General features: G+C 39.3%; 1 protein-coding gene across 1 annotated transcript in view; it reads right to left on the reverse strand.

Moving 5' to 3' along the window:
- PREP (prolyl endopeptidase) overlaps window positions 1–23494 on the reverse strand; it is a 111193-nt gene that overhangs the window by 87287 nt on the left and 412 nt on the right. Inside the window, exons 2-7 of the mRNA XM_010573445.1 lie at window positions 23269–23316; window positions 22356–22430; window positions 14344–14477; window positions 11182–11312; window positions 8188–8397; window positions 6846–6967 (exon numbers count right to left, since the gene is read on the reverse strand). Of these exons, the coding sequence (XP_010571747.1) occupies window positions 6846–6967; window positions 8188–8397; window positions 11182–11312; window positions 14344–14477; window positions 22356–22430; window positions 23269–23316 (720 nt within the window). The remainder of the gene's footprint in view (window positions 1–6845; window positions 6968–8187; window positions 8398–11181; window positions 11313–14343; window positions 14478–22355; window positions 22431–23268; window positions 23317–23494) is intronic.

Here is a 23494-nt window from a genome sequence, read left to right on the forward strand (position 1 = left end):
TAATTCACCATACAAGCCATATAAGGAACCCCAAAGGGTTAGGTGTTCTGCATTTATAATAGCAGTAACCATTTATGAGTACCCACAGCAAAAGTGAAGTTAAATATTTTGTCTACTAGCAGCACATTTCAGACCAAAAAAATCATACATAATTAAATAAATAAAAAAAAGAATGAACAGGAGAAGGCTGTCAGGTTTTCAGACTTCCTGGATTTATGTATTACTCTTCAACTAAAACATCAATAGGAGAGACATTAAAGTGCTTTGTTTCCAAGTAAAGTGCATGACAGCACCTCAGTGAATATTAATGCTAGTTCTTTGAATACTACCTGGGTAGTCACCACAGCAAGATTCAGGATAAAGAAGAGGTCTCTCTTTTTAGTTCACAAATAGGGGCCCTTTGAGTGCATAGTATTATATTAAGGCAACTATATATACACATCATTCCTTTTTAAGCTAACCAATTAAAAGTTTTACCACCGTTACCCTTTTTATCATCAAGATGGAAAAAACCTAATCACTGTATAATTTGTTTCTGCATAACAAGATATTAAAAAATTAAGTAAGTAAAATTCAGTTATAGATAATATGCCTATGTTGAAGAAAAGATAAACCAACTTCTTCTTCAACTACAGACATTAACACTATTATAATCTACAACCTGATCTGCACCTGCAGTTATTTTACAGAGCTACTGCTCTTCATGCACTAGTGCCCTTTGCATATGGAACAAGGCAACTGACATTGCTATCTAATGCATTTCCAATGAAACAGAGCAAATGAATCACACACACAAAAAATCAAAGCTTAGAAAAATCACAGAATCAAAGCTTTCAAACAGAGCCAAATGGTCAAATTAGTAACTGGACTCTGTGTACCCAGTCATGGGAAAATCAGATCATCCAGAGAAGGCAAGATGGGTGGCAATAAAGATGCAACCATGCAATGCATGGCATGAATAAGTAGGAATTAAAAACTCATAGCATTTAACTATATGCTATGTATGCAACAGTTTAAAACCACCCAGAGTGGCTGACTAGATTTTATTTTTTAATTCATTTAGGAACGTACCTAGTCACCACAATAAAACAGACTGATGACAGTGGTTACTTCCTAAACATGCCGTGCAAAGATTTTTGCGTACCACCACTGAACATGAATATGACTTGACTAAGAAGAATCTACATGCAAGAGATTTCAGATTGATGAAGAAATTACCTGCCTTTATCAATATTTTAGAGCTTCCTATCAGATGAGTAAAGTAAAATACTGAACACAAAAAACACAAAGGACATGCCTTCTACAGTGAAAAAAGTAAAAATTCTTGTAAAATTTGCCAAAACATTTGGTCAGTAAAAGATGAGAGCAATTACACTGCCGAGGCAGCCTCAAGTGTTCTAACATCATAGATGTGCACATGCTCCCGTGCCACAAAGTTCTACTTACACCACAACAAAGAACCCCCACTGTAATCTGCCAGCCTTTCTATTCCACTTTTATTAACTCATTATTAGAAAAAGCAAAGCTATTTCCTTTCCTAGAAGAGGAAATAGTTTTTTTCATTAGATATAATGATCATGAAGTGTTGGTTTTTTTACGGGGATGGGGTGGGGTTTGTAATGAAAGGAACATAAAGCTATGTTCTGACATTATCTTTGCAGTGGTACCAGAAAGTCACTGAAGCTTGCATATAGCTCCTATCACATTTTATGTTCTAGCCATCTTTTGAGAAGATGAGGATTGGGGCAAGAACTCCCTTTCACTAAGTGACCTCTTGGGACTGTCTGCCCAATCCAAGGCTCCTGAAGCTGGTACTCTAAGGCTGCAAAAGCTTTGTTTTCTTTTCTATTTGCATCATACTGGTTTAATCAACTAGATTTCAGAAGCCCTAATGATAGGTGATCACAGGAATGCAGAATTTCAGGATCAGGTCCAGCAGAAACCACTTACTGCATTCTGAGGAGCAGGCCTGACATACTCTGTGCAGGACATGGACTGGTTATATGTAAACAACATGCTGATGTGTTCTATCCATCCATTCCCCAGGTTAGAAAAAAATGCTTTGGGCATTAATTCAGTTTCATTATTCCAGGCGGGTTTTTATTCTTGGATTTCAGATACAATGTACTGGTATAAAAAGCATTTCTATTCTGATCATATCCTTCTGAGCCTCTGCTAAGCTTTGGGTTGAAGGAGACCTAGCAAAGCCAGAGAACTGGGATTCTGACCCTGGATCATCATGCTTATGACTGTTTCAATTGCAACAGGACGTCAGACAGACTTGTTCAGAAGAGGAATGCAGCAATATGTACATGCATATTTGCATGCATTCTCTTTCTTAAATCTAGCACAGAGCAAAATCAGTAGCGTTCTGAGGTGACAAACATCACACGATTTTTTCTGTGGCTTTCAGCTTGCTTTTGAGTGCAATGAAAGCACCAAAGCATCAGCAACCTGGCTACATAAGAGATTACCATCTACCATAGCCCCATGTGCAGCCAGAAAGACTGCCTGCATGTTTCTTAATGGTAAAATTCTCCAGACCTATTGCCAGGACTGTAGGAAGATATTCACAGTAGGCTTCTATTCCAGATTCAGCCTTGACAAAGATAGTGTAAGGATTTAAAAAATTTCCACAGTCCTGTTTTATCCAGCAGCAAGTCTCGCTTGAGCAAACTGACAATGTTTTGAGCCCTTCCCCTTCGTGCTGCTCACTCTTCCCCTGTGGATGCTGCATTTCCACATTCCTGCAGTGAAAACACACCACAGCCAGCACACATCTGGCACAGCTTACTCCTCTGTGCTCTGAATTTCATTGCAAGATCGCCTCCCTGGTTGAGAGCCACTGATGCTAACTGACAGCTCTAAACAGAAAAAAAAAAAATTTTAAAAATCGTCAGGGATTGTGCACAGTATTTGCTAGACAACAACATGAAAAATTGTATTTGTTTTACTGCTGGCAGAATTGGGATGGGAGGGTTCCCCTCACCCCCTCCTTTCTCTCCTGTTTATTTTCCTGCCAGTACCATAGGAACTTCTAACACTACCAACTGTGAAAGGCTCTTATATAACTTATTGTCTAACTTTGAGAATAAGTCTGGCTGTGAAAGAGAGATATGCTCTGTGAGTCTGGAGAGGAAGCAAGAACATGCCACTTACACAGAAGAATGGGAAGCGCCTCTTTTCAGAGAGTAGCTATGACATTGCCAAGGTTTTAAAAATCTGCATACCAGGCTGCCCTCTACTGGGATGTTATTCAAATAAACTCCATCCCTGCTCTTCCCAACTCCCCCACTATCCTAGAATCTGTACTAGAAATACATGTGCCTTTTCTAGACTAATGAAAAGATGTGATAGTCTCTTTTTCAAAACTTACATATCTGCCTAACAATAAACAGATTTTTTTCTTCCTCACAAGCAATCCATTCAAGTGAGGAGCTGGAAATGCATCTATTTCTATGCCAACATCATTTTCAGCACCACAGATTTTGTTTAAATCAAGCATACTTGGGGCTGGTGTTGAATGTGTAATGAGGAAAAAAATGAAGTTATTTTCTTGCATGTTGTCTTATAAATGTATTAAAGCTGACAAAATTTTACACAACCCTCTTTTATCCTCATCAGTGACCTAGTTTCTTCTCTCCATTAAAAATACACATCACACTGACTTCTTGCAGTGCACCTGAGATTACTGATTTTTTTGAAGTATCATGGCAATGTTATTACTTCACAGTCTCTGCAGGATCTCCTTGCCAGGTGCTTTTCACTTGCAAGCAAGGTATTTCTCTCCTTCAACCCAATGGTTACAAGACATGCAAATTCTGCTCTAAACCTGAGTCTGGAAGTTCAAGCTCTGCCCCCACTCTAGAGAAAGGTTTGGTAATTGAGACTAGACCACCCACACCACAATCCAACTGTCTTCACTGGAGCTTGTGTAAAATGTAAGAGAACCCAAATGTCTCTACCTATTTGGCTCAGCACAATAAAAACATTTGTTTATTAATCTGATGGGAATGCATGAAAGCAGACCAAAAAAACCCCCAAACCCACCAAAACACAAAATGTTGAGCTGTGCAAAGCTGTATTTTAAAATCTGTGGCAGCATATTAGCACCAAGTAAGAATATTCAGGACAGTGCCAATAAGCCATATAATTTTATTTTTACTAAAGATATTTTAATTTTCCCCCCATTACTTTGCGGTCTTCCACTTTTTCAAACACAGACTTCAAAAAAAATTGACCAGAAAACTTGTTTGAATGGCCTGAAAAGAAGATTTTTGACCTACTGAACAAGGATGAAAGCACATTTTGCAACTGCAATTTTTTGTTTTGTTTTTTTTTTTTTTTTAATTGCATAATACTTTTTTTCCTGACCCTTAAAAATCATTTTTCATTAATATCAGGATGACAGAGCCACATTCTACAGCTGGAACTCACAGCACAACCCCAGAATATCAGCTGTTTTAAAGTACTTTCACTTAGATAAGCTCAAGATTATTTACCAAGGTGGATTTCTGCTTTACCACTCCTCCTTAAAATAGCATTTCTTCTTAAATACCAACACCTCTGGAAGTTTATGCCTCCTAGAGGTCAAGAAAACAGTCATAAGCAGCCATATTAATTTATAAAACAAGAACCCACAGTAGTGAGGTGTTTCTCTTTTCACGACCCTCCCCACTTTCCCAATACTTACGGGACTGTTTCAGTTCCAGGGGTTTCAGAACTGGTAGCTGCACTAGATTCTATTATTTTCGTATTCTACAGCAAGAGTTACTACTACCCGTCCCCTCTTCCCACCCCAAAGAACTTCTGATCATTTAATATAAGGGTTATATATTCTCATTAATCACAAAAATTACCTGAAACATTTGGTATCAGGAAAAAAAAAAAAGATACTTCTTTTACATTTAAGGTTGCCTCAAGCTTTTCTTTGGATAACTGTTTCTCTACACCCTGGCCAGGCAAACTCTTTGCTACTCACTACAAGCACTGTACTATGAATTCTCTTCCATGGTCCTCTGCACATTTGGTTTTGTATTCTGATCTTGAAATGCTCCAGCCCTGCTTCTTCAACTTAGATAGGAAAAGGTTCTGTTAGTGCGTTATTACCTCAAAGAAGGTTTTGCTACCTATAAGACAAGTATACCTCTACACCCAATACAGAAGATACCACTTCCACAGGATTTAATACCATCTGAGACTGCAAACTTTCACTACCCTAAAAAGCTGTATACTCTAATGAATCAGACTACAACAGCCTTCCCCCACAGAAAATGAATTTGCCTTCACAACAACATGTGTAGTTTAGCTCACGACACTGCAAAGCAATAATAATAATATGCATCACTCATGTGAATCAGTGGATACATCACTACAAGACATCTGTCACCAACAGAAAGCCCATTTGTTTCCGGAACTAGGCAAAAATAAGGATGATTTCCAAATTCCATTTTATTGCCAGTTAAACTCAACAGAACTGACTAGTTTTTGAACAATAAAAAAAATTCCAAAGCCCCATTTGCAAGTTTACACAGATATTCAGGTCAGTTGTTAAAGGTATGTTTCATGAATAGATGAGATTATGTAAAAAAGGTTCTATTTGTTCACAGAACCTACAGATAAGTCTGATTTGTATAGAGAAAGCTCAGTGTGGTCACTTTGGTGGGGAGCCCTTCGCATTCTCACTCACTGTCTCATTTTGAATCCCACTGTTCAAATTCTTTGAAAGAACTTTTCTTTTCCGGCAACCCACAGAAAAGAAACCCCCAACATTTCCATGGATTGATGTATTGAAAAGTGACACAGACTGATGATCAAATTTTTAAAAAGAGGTATTCTCAGGGAAAAATAGTTCTAGGAACTGAATACCCCAAATCAGGGTAAAAACATTTCATATTTATCAAAAGTGTCAGACCAAAAGACACCCAAAAGAAACAAAATGTACTGATTAAACATAGTAGCTAGGAGAGTACAAAGAATTACAACAGGTGTTTAACCACTGGAAAAACACCAGTTCCCTGATAAACAGAATGACCACCACTACATTCCGACAACACTTAGAACAGTGCACTCAGTCAAGCACTGTTAAATCTAATATGAAGAATAAAACACATGTTAATTACACAACTTAGGGTCTTTTGAATCATTCATGTAAGGAGAACAAAGGATGGTCACCTGTCATTTTGGTGCGCTGGGACTTTGCACAACACAGTAGTAGTTCAACAAAATAAGCTTAAGAAATCAATTCCAGCAGTCGCTTGTTCCATCTCCAATAACACAGTCCACACCATATTAGTGCTGATAAAACATGTTGTAGGGAAACTTAAAAGTCTCCAACTATGCACACAGTGTTAACAGATTTTAACCTGTATGTCTCCATTCTTCAAGTAGAATGGACATAGTTCATTTTCAGGAAAGACATCACAAAAATATAAACATAAACAAAATAAACACATGGCAGGGAATATTCAGACATGCTGATTATTGGAATAAGCTTTTTGTGCAGGAAGTGAAGGCTGGGGCTCAACACTAAGATGAAACCAGACCAGTGACACATTGTCCATCAAATAATCCTTCTCTCTCCTGGAATGTGTACTGGCAGAATGTCTTCAATGAAGAAAAAGGGTATGTGATTGCGTCATTACAGGCTTGAGGACTGATTTAAAGCCAACTAGACAGTCTTATTTTCAGCAATTCTTTAATCAATGATTCTTCAATAGTCAACTCTGCAACACTAATAAAAAGCGTTCTTTTAATAAAATGTTTTCCACTTTATACCTACTATCAGTTGTTAGAATCTGAAAAACTGAACATAACGATGACAAGCTTCAGGGTGTTTACTATACCTCAGCTCCACCCATCCATTTTGGTTCGTCAGGAAATTCAGCACATAGGATATCTTCTGACTGGTTAGTTCCTAATACATGATAATGCAGCTTTTGGTGCAGATTAGTAGAGGTCTCAGTGCCTGGTGAAATGCAGATATTTAAACCAATTAGTTCTCAGAAATCCAACAACAATCAAATAAAACCCTCAGAAACTTCTGTATCCCTCTGCATATAAAAGAGAAGAGTAATTCAGCACAGACAAATAGGAATGGTTCAAGTCTACAACCATTCCCCTCCAAACCAAAATAAAATTCAAACCACACTGCAAACCTGTTCACTTACCCTTTCGTTTTATTGCTGATAATACATTCTTCAAATGTGAAAGTTTATCATTTCAAGCTTTGCTTTCTAGAAATGCTAAGCAAGCAAAAAAAAAACCCCAAACCAACAATCCCTGCCACCCTCTAATGTTTTTGCTCCCATTTCATCCTGGGCAACTAAAGGGAGTTATTGCTAATTAACGTTCCTAGAAACCTTCATACTTCCATTTGCTGAAAATAATTTTAAAAAGTATTTTAAGGCACTGCATGAGGTGCTACGTGATTTTTTTTTTTTAAATTTTGTTCTTGCAACATTTTCCAAAACTTCAGCTTCTGAAGTGCAAACATGTTTAAAAGAAAAAAAAAAACACAAGGTGGGTAACTAACTTGCAAGTCTGGCAAAATGATAGGATGCAAAAGCAAATACAGAGGCAAAATTCAGGCTCTCTCCAATGTTTAAGAAAGAGCACAGCGCCAGAAGAAACTTTTCAGTAGCACCGCCTTATAATAAGAGCTGCTAAATTCCCTCCTACTGACGCTCCTCAGCAATTTACTCCACTTTGTGTGCTGCTCCTTGAGTTTTGCTAGCATAAACATTTTGTGTTGCTGTGCTGTGAACCACAGATGAATTAATCTGGTTGAGTAACAAAAACCTTACGCCCCGGACTGCTATTCATCACGTCAACCTCCCAAGCCAGTTCACCTATGGCAACACAAAGGCATAAGGGAAGAGATCTAAGTAAGCTGTCACCAGACATCAAATTCCAGCCAATAACACCCTGTATGAAAACTAAGTAAATCATTGCAGCGAAAAAGAAAAGGAGCAGCAAACTTTTAAGAGAAAGACAGGGACAGGCAGACGAGGATATTCACACTGAGTATAGGCTTTGGTCATACAAGACAATCTGATACCTAACTGTATAAACTAGTATACCTAATTATTTCAATATAAACTAGTACAGCTAATTGCTTGTTGCACCAATTTACTGTAAAGGTCATTTTGCTTCCACATAGCATGCAATTAGTACTGCCATACTTACCATCACTTTTCCCATCTTGTTGTGGATAGCAGTTATAGAACATGCCTTTTCCATCATGAGTCCATGCCATGCAACTGAATTTAACTCTCTCCAGTGTATCTGGAAGATCCTCAGGACCTTCTACTTTCATAAACTTGATAGTAACCCAATCAGAGCCACTAGAACTCAGGCCATATGCAAAGTATTCACCATCTTCACTGAATGCATAACCTAGGAAATTGGAACCAAACAAGATGAAGTAAGAACCAGCACAAGGAATCAAGTGTTTTCAAAAAAGTGTTTATTCTGCCACACAGCTTTTTATTATTTATTACACACTAGCCAAATCCCAACAAGAGAGAGGTGAAATTGGGAAATCAGTTAAAAAGAACTGTGTTCACCAAACACTGAGAGAAGAGGGTTTATTTTCTAAAAGACAGGGCAAGCAACTACATCTGCTATCATTTGGGACTCACAGCATTTTTCTGGTCTCTGTGGACTTCTCAAGTAGTTCACAGATCTGAGTTTAGGCATGCATACTCAGTAAGTATGTTCAGTAACATCACTTATACCTGACATCTGAATTATGATTTGAGTAATAATTCTTAACTACTTCCCTGAGTTTGAGGGGAAGAGGTGGAGACTGAAAATGCACACAGGTAGAGAACTTAAAGTGAGATTTTGAGAGACAAACAGTACCAAAGAAGTCAACAGAAATTGAGATACAAGCAATGCATCCTGAAATAAAGCAAATACCACTTCAGTACCGGAGTCACTGAAAACTAGACCCTGCGAAGTCATGAAAACTGAAGTACCTGGAAACATTTGCCACTAGCACGCAAATGGATTAATCACCAGTATTCTCAGCTAAGACCTCTGACAGACATGTCGTTCTATGCAAGCTGTGAGGTAAACATGATTCTGAAAAAAATTCAGAAGAGCTTCCATCATAGTTGATAAGGATCAAATTCACTCTTGCAAATCAACTCTAGTGAAGAGATTAAATTATCATAGGCCTGTACATACCTGAAAGTACTACCGAAAAAACCACACAAAAAAGTTGCATTTCATAGAAATTGTAGGTTTGAGAAGCACCACTGTGCCACCCTAACATATTCTCCCCCATAAGAACGTAAGAGTGGCCATTCTGATTCAGAACAAAATTCCACCTAGCTGTCCTCAAGAGTAACCACAAGATGCCTACAAGAGTAAGAACAATGCAAGCACATGTAGTATTTCCTTCAATCTTACAACCTCTCACCATTTCTAGCTTAAAAGACTTCTATGAAGTAGTTGGTTAATGATTCTCAGTGCGTCTCTCCTCCTTGACCTTGTCCAGCTTGCCTTTAAACCCACAGTAAGTTTTTTGCACCACCAATATCCACTGGTAAGGGGTTCTACAAATCTACTTCTTGAGGCATGAACTATCACCTTCTTTTGTTTGCTTTGTACTCGACTCCCACTGCCTTCATTTGATATCCCCTCATTCTTGCAATAGAAAAAATGATGACTAACCAACCCCTACTCACACTCTCCATTCCACTGCATGCCACAAATGATTCTGTAGACCTCTATTATACCTCTGCTAAATTGTCCCTTTTCCAAGCTGATTGATCTGGGCACCCTCAATTGTTTCCAACCTTTGCTCCATACCCTTTATTGTTCCTACCGCCCTCCTCTGAACTGTATTTCAGAGCCCCTTTTGAGCTGAGGGGACTGGAACTATATTTAGTATTCAATGCTACTGTATAAACCCCTGGGTTGCTAATGTAATGGTGTTTTCTGTTTTGTTCTCTACTTCCCTCTTAATCATTTCTGATATTTGATGTGCTTGCTTGGCTGCTACCAAGAACCAGGCTGACATTTTCACGGAACTATCTATTACAGCCTAAGAATTGTTCCCAAGTGGTCATGGTCAGCTCAGAGTTCATTCCAGCCATTCCTCTACAAATGAGGTTAGGATTGTTTGTCCCCTGTGCATCACTTAATATATCTGCACAGAGACTTTTACCTGTTAATTTATTGCCCACTCAGTATCGCTAAGGTCTTCCTGCAGCTCTTCAGTCATTCTTCAGCCTTCAACTGGAATAACTTTGTACCATCACCAAACTCTGCTACCTCACTGCTCACTCCTTCTTTTAATATATATGAGCACACTGAACAGTCCAAGTTCTAGCATAGTCCCTGACAGAACTCTACTGATGATTCCCACTTTGACAGCCAATCAGTTATTCGTGTTGCTGCCTTTAAATCAATTATTTATCAACAGCAGGAGTTTCCCCTCTTGTTCCACAGTTGTTGTTTCTCTAAGTGCATCTGGAAAGAGACATTGTCATAAACTTTTTAGAAATACAGAAAGATTATATGAACCCAATTCTTTATATCCACAGTTTAAGGCAGGTCTTCTAACGAAAAAAAGCCATATTGATTCTTTTCAACTAGGTCACACTTAAAGAAGCATCCACTAATTCTGTCCTCTGTTTTTATTAACTGGCCTTGAACACACTAGAAGGACTTCTGGGTCCAAGAGTCTTGCTTCTACAATAAGCCAATAGGGAGTGGGAAAACGGATAGCTAACACAAGTTAAAGCCCTAGTGAACACAAGTAATTTTGTGATTCTTATAGAAGTTAATGCTACGTTCCTCCAGTCTCTTACTTTAACTTGCTGGCTTGTGTTAAAGATGCAAAATACAATTTCAAGATAATTAGTCAACATAAGCACATAAACTTTTTTTCCTTATTATGGACAGTCTCAAGATCTGTTCACATTTCAGTGAACCTGTTACAGAGTTGTGAAAAAAGACACTGAGGAACTGAAACAAGTTAATTGTGAATACAATGTAGATTTAGAAGTGTTCTTCTGAAACACTACACAAATCCACATATGGCTATTGTGACTAATTTGATTAAAACAAGCCACTCTAGCCATACTTTTATAGGTGAAGAGCTGGAAACCATTTCCAACTTCTGCTGAAAACCCAGACTTATTCAGCAGAAACTGCTGTCTCACTAACCTCGTAAAGCCACAGTGCCATCATCGGAAAGCTTATTTGGATCAAGAAAAACTTTGGCATCGGCATCCAAGGAGTCTTGTACATATAAAACTCGCTGGTTCTGCAGTCCTGTATTGTAGAAGTGAAAATACCTGAAAGAACACAAGAGGGAAAAATATGTAGGAAGAACTCAAGATTTTCAGTTATGCAAACAAGAAAAACTTGCATGAGATTGTCATGAAGTGAATAAAAGACAGATAAATACAAGGGAAACACAAGCTTCACAGCAGAGTAGAAATCACGGCCTCCTCTATGGCCATCAGGGATTTAACCACCCTCTGTAGGTGCCTTTCTCTCCCCCTTAATACAGAGGAAGCCCAGACACCAATTTCTAAGCCTCTAAAAATGAGAGTAATCTCATCCCAGTGTGATATAGATTGTACAGAAGAGACTGTAGGATGCATCAAAACCATTTTTTAAAAAATAAAAGCTGCATTTGCCACAATGCATTTTAAACAAAGTATACTATAAACTCTACATAACTGCCTATGTTAAACAGCTCTGGCAGCCTTAGCGTTTGTTACTAATACAGGCACAGCTTCCCATCCCCTGTGTTTTAAGCTTCATCATTCATATAGCTGCTTTCCATCTGTATCAGGTGGCAGACAGATGTTCAAATGGAATATAACTGAAATTGTTTCATCTGTATTTCCCAATGTCCCTAAAAATGTGTTTTGAGAAAATTGTAGGAACAGAGAATTACAGAATTCTCTTCAGTGAAGGATACTCTTCACATCATAAGACACTGCAGAGCTCAAAGAAATTAATAACTGTATTCTATGCAATCCATAGGTACTACATTTTTCTTCCTTCATAGGACTTCTGAGTTTTACTACACAAACACGTGACTTAACAAATCAAATAGCAGCTTCATCAGGGTGAATAGGGGAATTTATGGGGTAATGTTCAAACTTAAACATAAGTTCACATATTCCCCAAGACTGTTCAGTACTTGGATACAAGCATGGGAACCCAGTAAACCCAGAAGGGGGAACTATACTAAAAGGCCTGGCTAACAATCTGAACTAGTAATATGTTCAAACACTAACAATAATGTTCAGTGATTGACAAGATCAAAAGATTTAAAGGAATACAAGAAAGAGATACATAATTTTTCATTTGACCATGCATTTTCTAGCCAATTTCACCTCTGCAATGCTGGGCAATAAGCTGGGAAGCAAATGTCAAACAATACGACAGACACAGCACCTCCCTGGGCACTCTTCCTTTCTGCAGATTCTACAGAACAGCCTTTCAGATACTGTCCTTTAGCAGCTATTCTTCAGCAGAAAACCGGAGTAATCAAATTTAAGAATTTCTAAATGTCATGAGAAGGTTAGATAGTTCTTCGAACAGAATAGTTGCTCTCCCTGCCCCTTACTAAGTGTTACTTAACTTGGTAGAGCCTTCTTGATCTCCTCAAACACCATAATATATAGGTTTTTGGTATGATTTTTAAACCACTGTGATTTTAAGTTCAGCACGTGCCAAGAAACAGAGTAACACTCAGAAAAACTAAAAAGACATCTATTAAAATCAAAGTAAAGTGTCATACATTAAAGCACGTTAAGCTCCTGGCATAAATGTTCTTCCTGGAGGACAGTCAGCTGCATCAAATTAAGACTTTTTATCTCCAGTGGACACTACATTCATCCCTGCCATGAGCACTTCTGCAACATCAAACCTCACCAGCATGGAAGATAACCACATCTAGGCATGTTTGCACTGCACAGGGAGAATGGGTCAGAGAATCCAGAGCAGTCACTGACCCGGCCTGCTCCAGAATCAGATTCAGCATAGCTACATCTGCATAAGCATCACATACAAATTAATAAGCTTTGCCTGACTCAATCAACAAGGCTTACTTCCCCAGATGCAGCACTGTCCTACACAGCTGCACTGCTTCTGGGCCTAAACCTCACACCTCTATAGATTGACATGCTGTGCCACATCAGTGACAACTTAAATCAACATCAGTGGGTTCACTCCCCACAATATACTTTTACAAAACCCCACATAGTACAGACTTTCCCTCCCTTAGCAACAAGCATCCACACCCTCCTCACAGCATAGGACAGATAAATAAAGAGTAGCAGATCTCCCTCAATATCTGTGCAGAAATCTTAAGGCAATGAAATGCCTTCTGCTCTTTCCTGTGGATGACAGTGAAAACATACCTGGCATATCTGGGTGCCCACTCAAGAAGGATCAAACAAACTGAAAATACTGAAAAAGACTATTTGTGTTTCCCATGATTAAAAATGGCTGGTTGTTTGCACTACCTCTTTTTCAACGGCTAAAACAATCTACCGATGTTACTAAGTTAACCAGCAGTTTCATCCCTTTACTCCCTTTCTCTAGGAGATTGCTAGAGTTTCTGAAAGAGGTCACATAAAATTGAGCAGCAGCTGCAGTCTCCAGACCTTGGGTAAGCCACAGAACACCATCTCTTTAACTAGCCACAGAATTAAAACAGGGATACAAGAAGGCTAGGTATTGGAATATGGCAGGATTTCTTTATTTCTTAGAAGACAGATCTTTTTGCATCAGTTGCCTTAAGTCCTCCAAATTATTTTTCCCCTATCCCCTGCAGATACAGGAGCCATTTTTCACAAGGAAATTCCCACTGCTTTTCACTGGCTATGACTAAACAAATATCCTACCGACTAAATAAAAATCCTACCAGCTGCTCAAAGTATGACCAACATTAAGAGCAGTATTTTAGTAAATATTTAGAACAACATGCACATGACAGACTTGTGCTGTTTTCAGGATGAGGTGCCTTTAACTATACTGACAGTGACCAACCCTGAAAGGAACTCCTCAGTTTTACTTTCAGAACAGTTATTCTACAAAGTTGTCTGAGTTTTGATAAACTCACTATTCTTGCTCTAAAGAGAAAAGACAACAAAAGAAGATGATAATACAACTGGGAACTGAAGATGGTCACACATCTTGTGCTCTGCATCATGCAACCATATATATTAACATTGGCTTACTTTTTTTGCTTCCCAACTATAAAGGAATAAATACAAATATAATTTATAATTTGTTTTCCTAACTAGTAGTTACTATTGGCTTGCTTCATATTCATCACCACCTACAAAGACATTTTTCACATACCTTTTTCCTTTCTTGAAGTGGCAACTGTACTTAGGATAATCGTAGAGTTCAGTCATTCGTTCTTTGAACAGTCCTCTGACAGGACATTGCTCGAGAAAGGGTACTGTAAGCTTGTTCTGAGCCTCCACAAATGCCTGAAAGAAAACAATCCCCCCAAAAAAGACATGAACTCAAGTAGAAATGCGTATTTCCTACATGAAACACCATTTTCTGAAGCAATACATCACAGACATCTTTCCCCACATACAGTTTGTGTAGTGTCACACCTGAAGAGTCTTACATACTTATTTGCATTATGCCATAATACTGTAACAAGACTGATCTTATATCCTGAACACTCTGCAGGGGGGTAACCACTGGTTTGGCCAAAGACAAGCCAGATTCCTACCATTCCCCTTTAAAAACAAACCTCAGGCTTTTAAAAACTCTCCTTGTATTTGCCTAAATGGCATAGAAAAGCTAACTTATAGTATATACCTAGGAAATACTATCTTCCCTTACTTCACCACAAACATACGATACTCCAATACTCTATGATAAATAAATTAGGAAACAGATAAAGAGCAGAGTCCCTTTTGCCCACAGACAGCACTATCATTTCAGAAACTGTAAAGGGCTGGAAGATGATACAAAATGTCACATGTATCATCTGTTCATCCTATTAACATAACACACAGGATTAGTCCCAGCCAGTATTTCCTGCAAAGGCCAAAGTACTGTCTGCAGATCAGCTCTTAGTTACAAAAGGCAAGAATACCTATCTCTGAGAAAAGAACTTTGAGGAGTCTAGTTTCTTCAAAACACTCCACCTCCCAGTCACAAACACTTAGCGACAGTGGCCAAAACCATTACCACTCCAACTGTTTGTCAGAGGCTGCCACTCCCATGGCATGCATGGAAAAACTGGTGCTCTGTTGGTGTTTCACAATCCCTACTTATAGCACAGTACATTAACATAAAATTAATACCTAAGCATCTTAAGGTGAACCACAGTGGCTAAGAAGCAGACATGCAGGCTCTTCTGTCTCTAACATGGAGCAGGAAGGACAGGACACAGTGTGTGTAGCTGTAATTCACAGCCAGACATCACAATGACGGCTGCAGTATCTATCGCTCTCGGACCCCAGCCTGAAACCCTGACCACTCATCTCTTGCTTACATGGGTCTCTTTCCCAGTTGCTTTGAAAGAGGACGTTGTTTCTACCTGTCCTGAATCTGTCACACAGCAAGCAGATCAATGCATGATAACATCTGAGCTACGCTTTACCACAGGGCATGACCCACAGGAACAGCAGGGCTACAATCCACATTCTACAACTTGTGTTTCAAAGTTCTTCAGAAAAGCTAGCTGCTGTACAGAGTACCTGGCACACATTTACCAATTGCTATCAGTGTTTACTCATTTATTAATTCTTCAGGTGAAAAACAGAAGAGAACAGAACATAAAACTCTTTCAGTAGCATTTTACAGACATTTCACGTGGTGAAAAGTGAGCGCGTGGAACAAGTAGAAAGAAAATCTCCCTCCCATTTGCCTCCCTGCCACAGCAGTACGTAGCCAAGAGCTACATTACATGTGAAGCTGTGTTTTCAGAGACTTGTCAGGCCAAAAGGTAAAGGAGAAAGTGTATTAATTATGATCAGTCTCCACTTAAGAGGTATTTGTTCATGCATAGAGAAACTGATAAGCTTTAAACATGTGAGTGCAGAATAAGTAATGCCCTAAGAGCACTTGGCTAAGTGCTGAAACATATTAGTTTAAGAACACGTGGGCTGGTTACACACAAGTCACCACTCAGGGATGACACAAGAAAGCAAGCACTACAGCACTGAAAAGGAACAGATACAGAAGGCTAACGATGATGACTTCTGGATCTTTACTTAAATTTACACTCTATGTATCAGTGAGGATCGAGTCAGGAAATGATCCCCTAAGAAAAAGGAAAGAGGTGAATGCATTGCCAAGGGAAGGCCAATTTTTGCTTCTGTTTTCCCTTCAAGAATCACACTGGCCTAGATAGCTTTAACAACCAGCACAGCAGCACAGCACATTCCAGTGGTAAGTCAAAACTGCATGCAGCCTCCACATTGTACCACTATAACTGTTCCCCTCTCTGCATCAGATATTGAAGGAAAATCAAATCTACCCAAGAATTATGTGTATATGAATTTGTTTTCTCTAAATGGAAACACATGAATTTCAAAGACCACACACACAAAAATCTAGACAGTGCATGCTACACAAATAAACTAACTACTCAAAGTGCTGTGACATTTTCAGAGAAAGGATGTCTTACAAAAACATGTATAAACCCATCTGTTTTACTGGATGGGCAAAAGCACTTTTCAGTTGCATTTAGTGGACAGAAACTGGCACACATCTTTGTTTCATCTATCAATAACACTACCAAAATGGTAACATTGCTGCAAGGGTATACTGGAACTGTGTGGTACTTAATTTTACCTGCACCATCACACCTTACCACATCTGCTTTCATTACTGGTATTCGAAGAGGAGACACAAAGTTTTCCTTACAAGCATTCGTTGCACAAGAGCATGCTTACATACTAACTATTGCACTCACAACTGAATGACTAGTAATTTTGCTTTTACAGGACTTAACATATTTTTCCCTGTTTCCAGTTAGTATGCACCAAAGATTCCAAGACTATTTGTAAAAGGGAATACCATTGCTATCTAAAAAAGGAGGTAGGAATTACAGGTTTTTTTAAAGAGTTCCACCAAGAAGAATCCTGTCCAGTTTGGAAACTCTCTGTCCTTACACTTTTGAGCACAAGGTTGCACTCATGTTCAAAAAGCAATACATAATTGAAATATTGCTCTAGGTAAAGTACAGGAACAGATGCCAGCAGAAACTCTCACAGTAAACAATTCCATCCACCACGCTGAGCTAAACAGATGCCACCTAGGCTACAGGGCTAACAGTAACTCTGTACACCTTCATGAGCCTATAGAGAAAGATTCTTACTTTATCTGTAGAAATCTGCATCCGAAAATCTATCATAGGCTTTGAACCAGGACAGAATTTGCTAGTCGAAGAAAGGACAGAATAAGGGTCCAAGGAAAGGTAATTTGAAAAGCAAAAGAATTTCTAGTGTTGTACTAAGAGTAGAGATGTTCTACTCAAGGCTGAAGTGTTTGGCCATTACTTGAGCAGGCCAATTGTTATTTTTAAAAAAGTATAACTAAATTTCATCTAAAAAACACATGCTACAATTTTTTAACCATGCTTTGTTACAACCTGTCAGCTTTCCACATGCCACTGAGCTATTCTCTCAAAATAATGATTTCTACTCACAGTATACTTTCCAAGGAAAAGTCTTAGGATATAAATTGTTTCAACATTATCAGTCTGTTATTAATCTGTAAAGTATTTACAGTTTGTTTAATAGTTACCCCCAAAATCTTCCTATATATCTTCTCAGTAAAAGTAGCTCAGTGCAACTCCTACAAGAGGGCACATACCTTTTTTTTAGTATTAGAAAATAAATCTAAGCAGACTTCTGGTGGCTTGCCTCTTCGCATTTACTTTAGTATTTAGCAAAGAAAAATTCAAAGTGCAATTGGAAATTTATCCAAACAAGTGAATGAAACACTGGTCTATTATAACTACAAATGCATGTAATTGTAGTTTTGAGAGTTTCAATTCTAATCTTAGTCCAAACATACACCTGTTCATAATACCACAACTCAACTGTGTATGCTACGTGATCCCTGCTCTTTCATCCTTTGTCCATCCCTCATGTCTGAAACAGGCTACGCATTACTGCCTACACCGTCAGTGAGTTAAGGTACTATATACGACTGACATACTTGGAGTAGCAAGACTTTGCTGTAGTCTAAAAAAGAGCTTATTTCCTGCAAAGCATAAAAACAAACCAAGAAGCTGAAAGTCCAACCAAGCCAAACCCAAGACAACAGTAAAAGTGTGCTTTTGCAGTTGTGGCCTATGCCATCACCAGAAGTGTTTTCCCAGTGTAGCACAACATTTCAACTATGCCAGGGATGCTCCCTCAGCCTGTCTTAAAGGTCAATGACCAAACAGTAGCAGAGCATGAACCCACATTCTGCACTTCCTCTCTCCAAAGTGAGGTAGGAACTTCCCCATCTGACCAGGGGCTGTTTTTATTTACGTATCTGGAGAAGGGAGTTTTGTTTGCTTATAGCTGTGCATGACTACTCCAACCAAGCACACACAGGGAAAAAAGTAATGTAGTAAAAGCACGTAGATCATGAACATGGAAACGCATACTTCTTGAACAACAGCTTTTCCACAAGAGATGGAGGGTGTGTCTCGATGATTGGCTTAATCAGCTCCAAGACTGTGCATCTGACAAGAAACAGTCCTGCTTAGCCACCTGTAAATTTCAATAAACTCCTTTTTACAGGAGATATATACACTGCATATGGAATAAGATCATCTTGGTGACCCAGCTGAAAAACTTCTAGACCTATTTGACTTTCACCTAATTAAAAGCAGGGTGTGGGCTGCTAGGAAAGGAAAGATACCGTTCTTGAACCATCTTAGGTCCAACTATCATGTGGCCTTGGGGTGACCTAGATTAAGCACGTGTGCCAGTAGGAGACTAATCCACCAATGGCTTCCCTCCCAGAACATCACCTTGTGATGGCTATACCCATGCAAGGGAGAGACAGAAGCATTCAGGTCAGTACAAGAAGGGGAGGGAGGGCAGAGAGAAACCACAGAACCACTTGACTTAATGGAAACCTGTGAACTACAGTGGATACCTGATTAAGCCAATTACCAAAAAAAATCCCACCCTTCTGTGTTCACTTATTTGTAAGCTGCTAGCTATCAGAGCCCACAAGATTATTTGAACTAGCCACAGGAAAAATTAGTATGATTCTTTATACTCATAGCTGTTGCGGGTAATTTCTTCCAGTCCCAGTCCTGTTAACCCTACAGTGGGCATCAGGTGAAACTACCATGAAAATCACAGAGTTAAAACCAATCTCACTTGCCTGTGCTTCTTTCTCTATGCTTCAAGAAATAGTAAACTTGATGTTCCACTGACTCACATCAACACAGACACAAAGTGAGGCCTACCCATTTATTTTCTGTGACCACACCAATGCTTGACATGACTATTTCTGCTAAGTCTAGAAAAGTAGAATTCCAACATATTTGTATATCTATTCAACAGCACACACCAAGTAATTTTGACTGTTTGTGTGTCAGAAAAGATTCCTAACTTAATAAATGAATGACATTGTCTTCACTCTCGGCATAAACCAGAATTTGCACTGTTACACATGCTCAAATGAAGCAAGCGTGTTGTGAACAGGAACCGAATCGGGGCTCTTTTACTACAGACGAGCACGGATACCTGTCCTGGTTTCAGCTGGGATAGAATTAGTTTTATCTCTAATAGCTGATACAGTGTTATGTTTTGGATATAGTATGAGAAGAATTTTGGTAACACACTGATGGTTTTAGTTGTTGTTAAGTAGTGTTTAGACCAAGTCAAGGACTTCTCAGCTTCTCGTGCTCAGTCAGCAAGAAGGCTGGAGGGGCATGAGAAGTTGGGAGGGGACACAGCCAGGGCAACTGACCCAAACTGGCCAAAGGAATATTTCATACCATGTGACATCATGCCCAGTATATAAACTGGGGGGAGTTGGCCTGGGGCAATCACTGCTTGGGAACTACCTGGGCATCGGTTGGTGAGTGGTGAGGAATTGCATTATGCCTCACTTGTTTTGTATATTCCAATTCTTTTATTATTAACATTTTTTTATTATTATCACTATTATTTTCTACCTCTCTGTCCTATTAAACTGTTCTTATCTCAACCCACAAGTTTTACTTCCCCCCACCCCTCCCGATTCTCTCCCTCATCCCACTGGGTGGGGGGGAAGTGAGCAAGTGGCCGCATGGTGCTTAGTTGCTGGCTGGGGTTAAACCATGACAATGCCCAAGGAATAATTCTCCTAGTTCTATACTTAATATGTAGAAAATAAAAGGTATCCTATTGGTGGAGGTGTACACAGGATATTTTTACTTTTCCCCAAAACAAACAGAGGTTTGGGATATTAAGGAGTGCATAAAGAGAGCAAGCAACTTGGAGGAAGAATCGCAAGGACACAGGTCTCAAGGCCAGTGACTTCAAGGCTTGAATGCAAAGCATGCTCCAAATTCTCTCTGAAGCTTGCACAGTCATTCAATTGCCTCTATACCAGTGTCTGGTTATTCTCTGATCTGGTAGGTGCAGAATGGCTACTCTGCAGGAGTCCTGCAAACTATCTCAAGAACTTGGAGATAAAGCTATTAAGAAAAGCTAGCAAGAAAGAGTGACCATCAGCAACCTGCAGAGCAAAAAGAAGTGAGTGATAAAGCAGATGAAAGGAGTTTAGCACTTCAAGTTTATTTTTTTCTGACCTCTTCTATGAAAGAGGTAGAACAGCAAAATACTTCAATTCCCTTTGTGCAGTAACTCCTGGAACTTTGGAAAAAGATGACGTACTCTCATACATATACACACAGGAACTCTCTGCACTCTTTGCATCACAGTGCTACTGCGCTGCAAAATTCTGCCAAGGCACATGTTTTTTAGAGTGTAGGCAAGTAAGATTTAACAATATTTTCATTCCGCCAATGTGACATCTTGCATCTGGGCTCCTGCATTTTTATGAGGGTGTTATAATCCCCCATTCCTTATTTGGCCTCCTATATAAACTATAGCCTCTGGAGAATGAGGTTCACCCTCCTCCAACTGTTCTCACCCAACCTGTTCACAGTATGTGGCAAGAGTATTGAACACGGGGACACAAAGAGTCAGGTCTTGGCATTTTCTCAATCCCAACTCTTCCACAGGATCCAGAAAAACCACTTTAATAGGTATTTGTAAGGCCTTACTAAATATCTAATTTTCTGTGTCAATGTCCATGGCAGAGTTCTTCACTTAAAACCTGATCCCAAATGAACCTTTTCAATCCACATGAGTCTTTATATATGCTGATAGATTTATAAGTAGGAAATGGGATCCTAACTGTATACATTTTATCTTGCTCTTGACAGTTACAGTAAGTTCTATTCAACCAACCTCTAGCTCATCAAGATGTATTATATAAGCACACACATGAGAGAACCTAGAAAGAATCTCACTAATGGAAAGCCACGCTGCAGGATATTTTTAAATGGAGATCCCGCCCTCCATTATCTTTCTGACACAATCGTGCATACTAGATAGTTCCAGATGTAAAACACTGGCAATCTACAGTTATCACAAAGTTATTAGCCATTACAGAGGAAACCCCATCCACGCTGCCACCTACCACTTTCTGGCCATCACCCCTGCAAGTCCCTATGCCACGAATATCAGAGGAATCAGCTCATAGTCATACTTATTTTTCAGGATTCTCTCTCAGCAAAAGACCAGTTCCAGCAGCACAGTCTCGCTATACCAGACTGCAGGCTGAAAACACTATAACACCTACAGTTTGTAGTAAAAGCCACTAACAAAGCCTAACTTCAGGAAGAAAATGTTTGGTTGGGTTTTTGGTGTTTGTTTTTTTTTTTTTAAAAAAAAAGGGTCCAAAAAAAAAAAAAAGTATTCACACACTTTGTCAGTCACTGTACAAAGAAAGCAAGCCAAAAAGAGTTTTCTTTCTACTGTACTTAGGACAGTGGATAAAGCGCTCTAAAAACAGCGTTTCTCTTCAGTGTGACACCACCACCTTGAGCATTTGAATTGTCTAAGAAAAATGGGTGCAAGATAAACAAGGCCTTAGTTTTCCAAATTCTGTGATCAAGCTTATACCAAGTGTTCCAGTCCTTCCCCCATTAACACAAAGGTACAAAATAATGGCATTGCTGTTGGCACCATACAATACCACATGAACTACACCTGCATTCACTATGTAAGTTTTCAAAAAGTATTGGCAGGCCCTGCAAAAACAGAGTACCCACACACCTAGTTCATAAAAGAGAACCATGTCAAAACAGCCATTCCCATGCAAAGAAAGGTTACCTTTGTCTGTTCACTATCAGGATCTTCAAGCCAGCAGTATGGGTCACTTATTTTACACCCATGGTAATCCAACACCTAAATTTATAAAAGACAATACTTTTTTAAAGACATGCACACAAGCAAACTCTATTCATCAAGGAATGACAGTCATCAAGATGAAGGCTATTTAGAATTTCACAAAAGCATACAGTGCTAAGAAGCAAAGGAAGAGAAAAGCAACACCTTGCTCCCAGGTGAGTTGCTAATACTACCATTCTTTGGTGATGGCACCAAGGCAGCAGAGTTGTCCTCAGAAAAAACACAGAGCACCAGAGAAATGCAGAACATGAAGACAAATTCCTTCCATAAAACAGATCAGTAAAATAATAATAATATTAAAAAACCCAACCAACCAAACAAAAAAGCCCGAACAAAAACCCAACCCCCCTAAAAAAAACAAACCACCAAAACCTCCTCCAAATCCAGGTGTTCAAGTCAAATCACAAAACCCAATGACTGGATGCACCCAAAATGTAGTTTCTGGTTACACAACTGTCTCTGGTTTAGCTGTCCCTACTATTGATGATGACAAACATGTGAGTGAAGTACATATAAAAATGAAAAAAAAACCCCAACACCAAAAATCCAAACCCCCAAAATCCAACACAAAAGACTAACTCACGTGGTTGAATTTATCTGCTTCCTTCCTCCGGTACACAAAATAAGACTAGATACGTGCTGTTAGGAGTTGCATAGTTCAGCCTTTCACTCAACTATGAAAGCAAATACTGAAGTTTTTCCAGCACTGGCCCATGTGGGCAAACATTTTGGTTTAAAAGTGATGTTAGTTCTGTAAATAATTCCCGGGCTGGCGCCTAAAGCACAGTCCTTTGTGGAGGGAGAAGAAAACTGAACCCGTTTTAGCCAAACTTACACCGCAATCCTTGCGTATCGGGTTAGGGCCGGAACGCAAGGAAACGGACTATTTCACAGATGTGCCGCCCTACAGAAACAGACCGCTTGCTCCTCTGCACGCTACTCCAGCCCAGCTGCAGGCCTGGCTCTCCCCGAAACACACGGCTCCGGGATCGCCTCTCCCGACTCGCCAGGGCCGGGAGACCAGCTCCCCCCGGCCGCCCCCCGGCTCGGCAGCCCGCCTC

This window comes from Haliaeetus leucocephalus, unplaced genomic scaffold, assembly GCF_000737465.1.
Source record: "Haliaeetus leucocephalus isolate CR32 unplaced genomic scaffold, Haliaeetus_leucocephalus-4.0 Scaffold384, whole genome shotgun sequence".
Lineage (NCBI taxonomy): Eukaryota > Metazoa > Chordata > Aves > Accipitriformes > Accipitridae > Haliaeetus > Haliaeetus leucocephalus.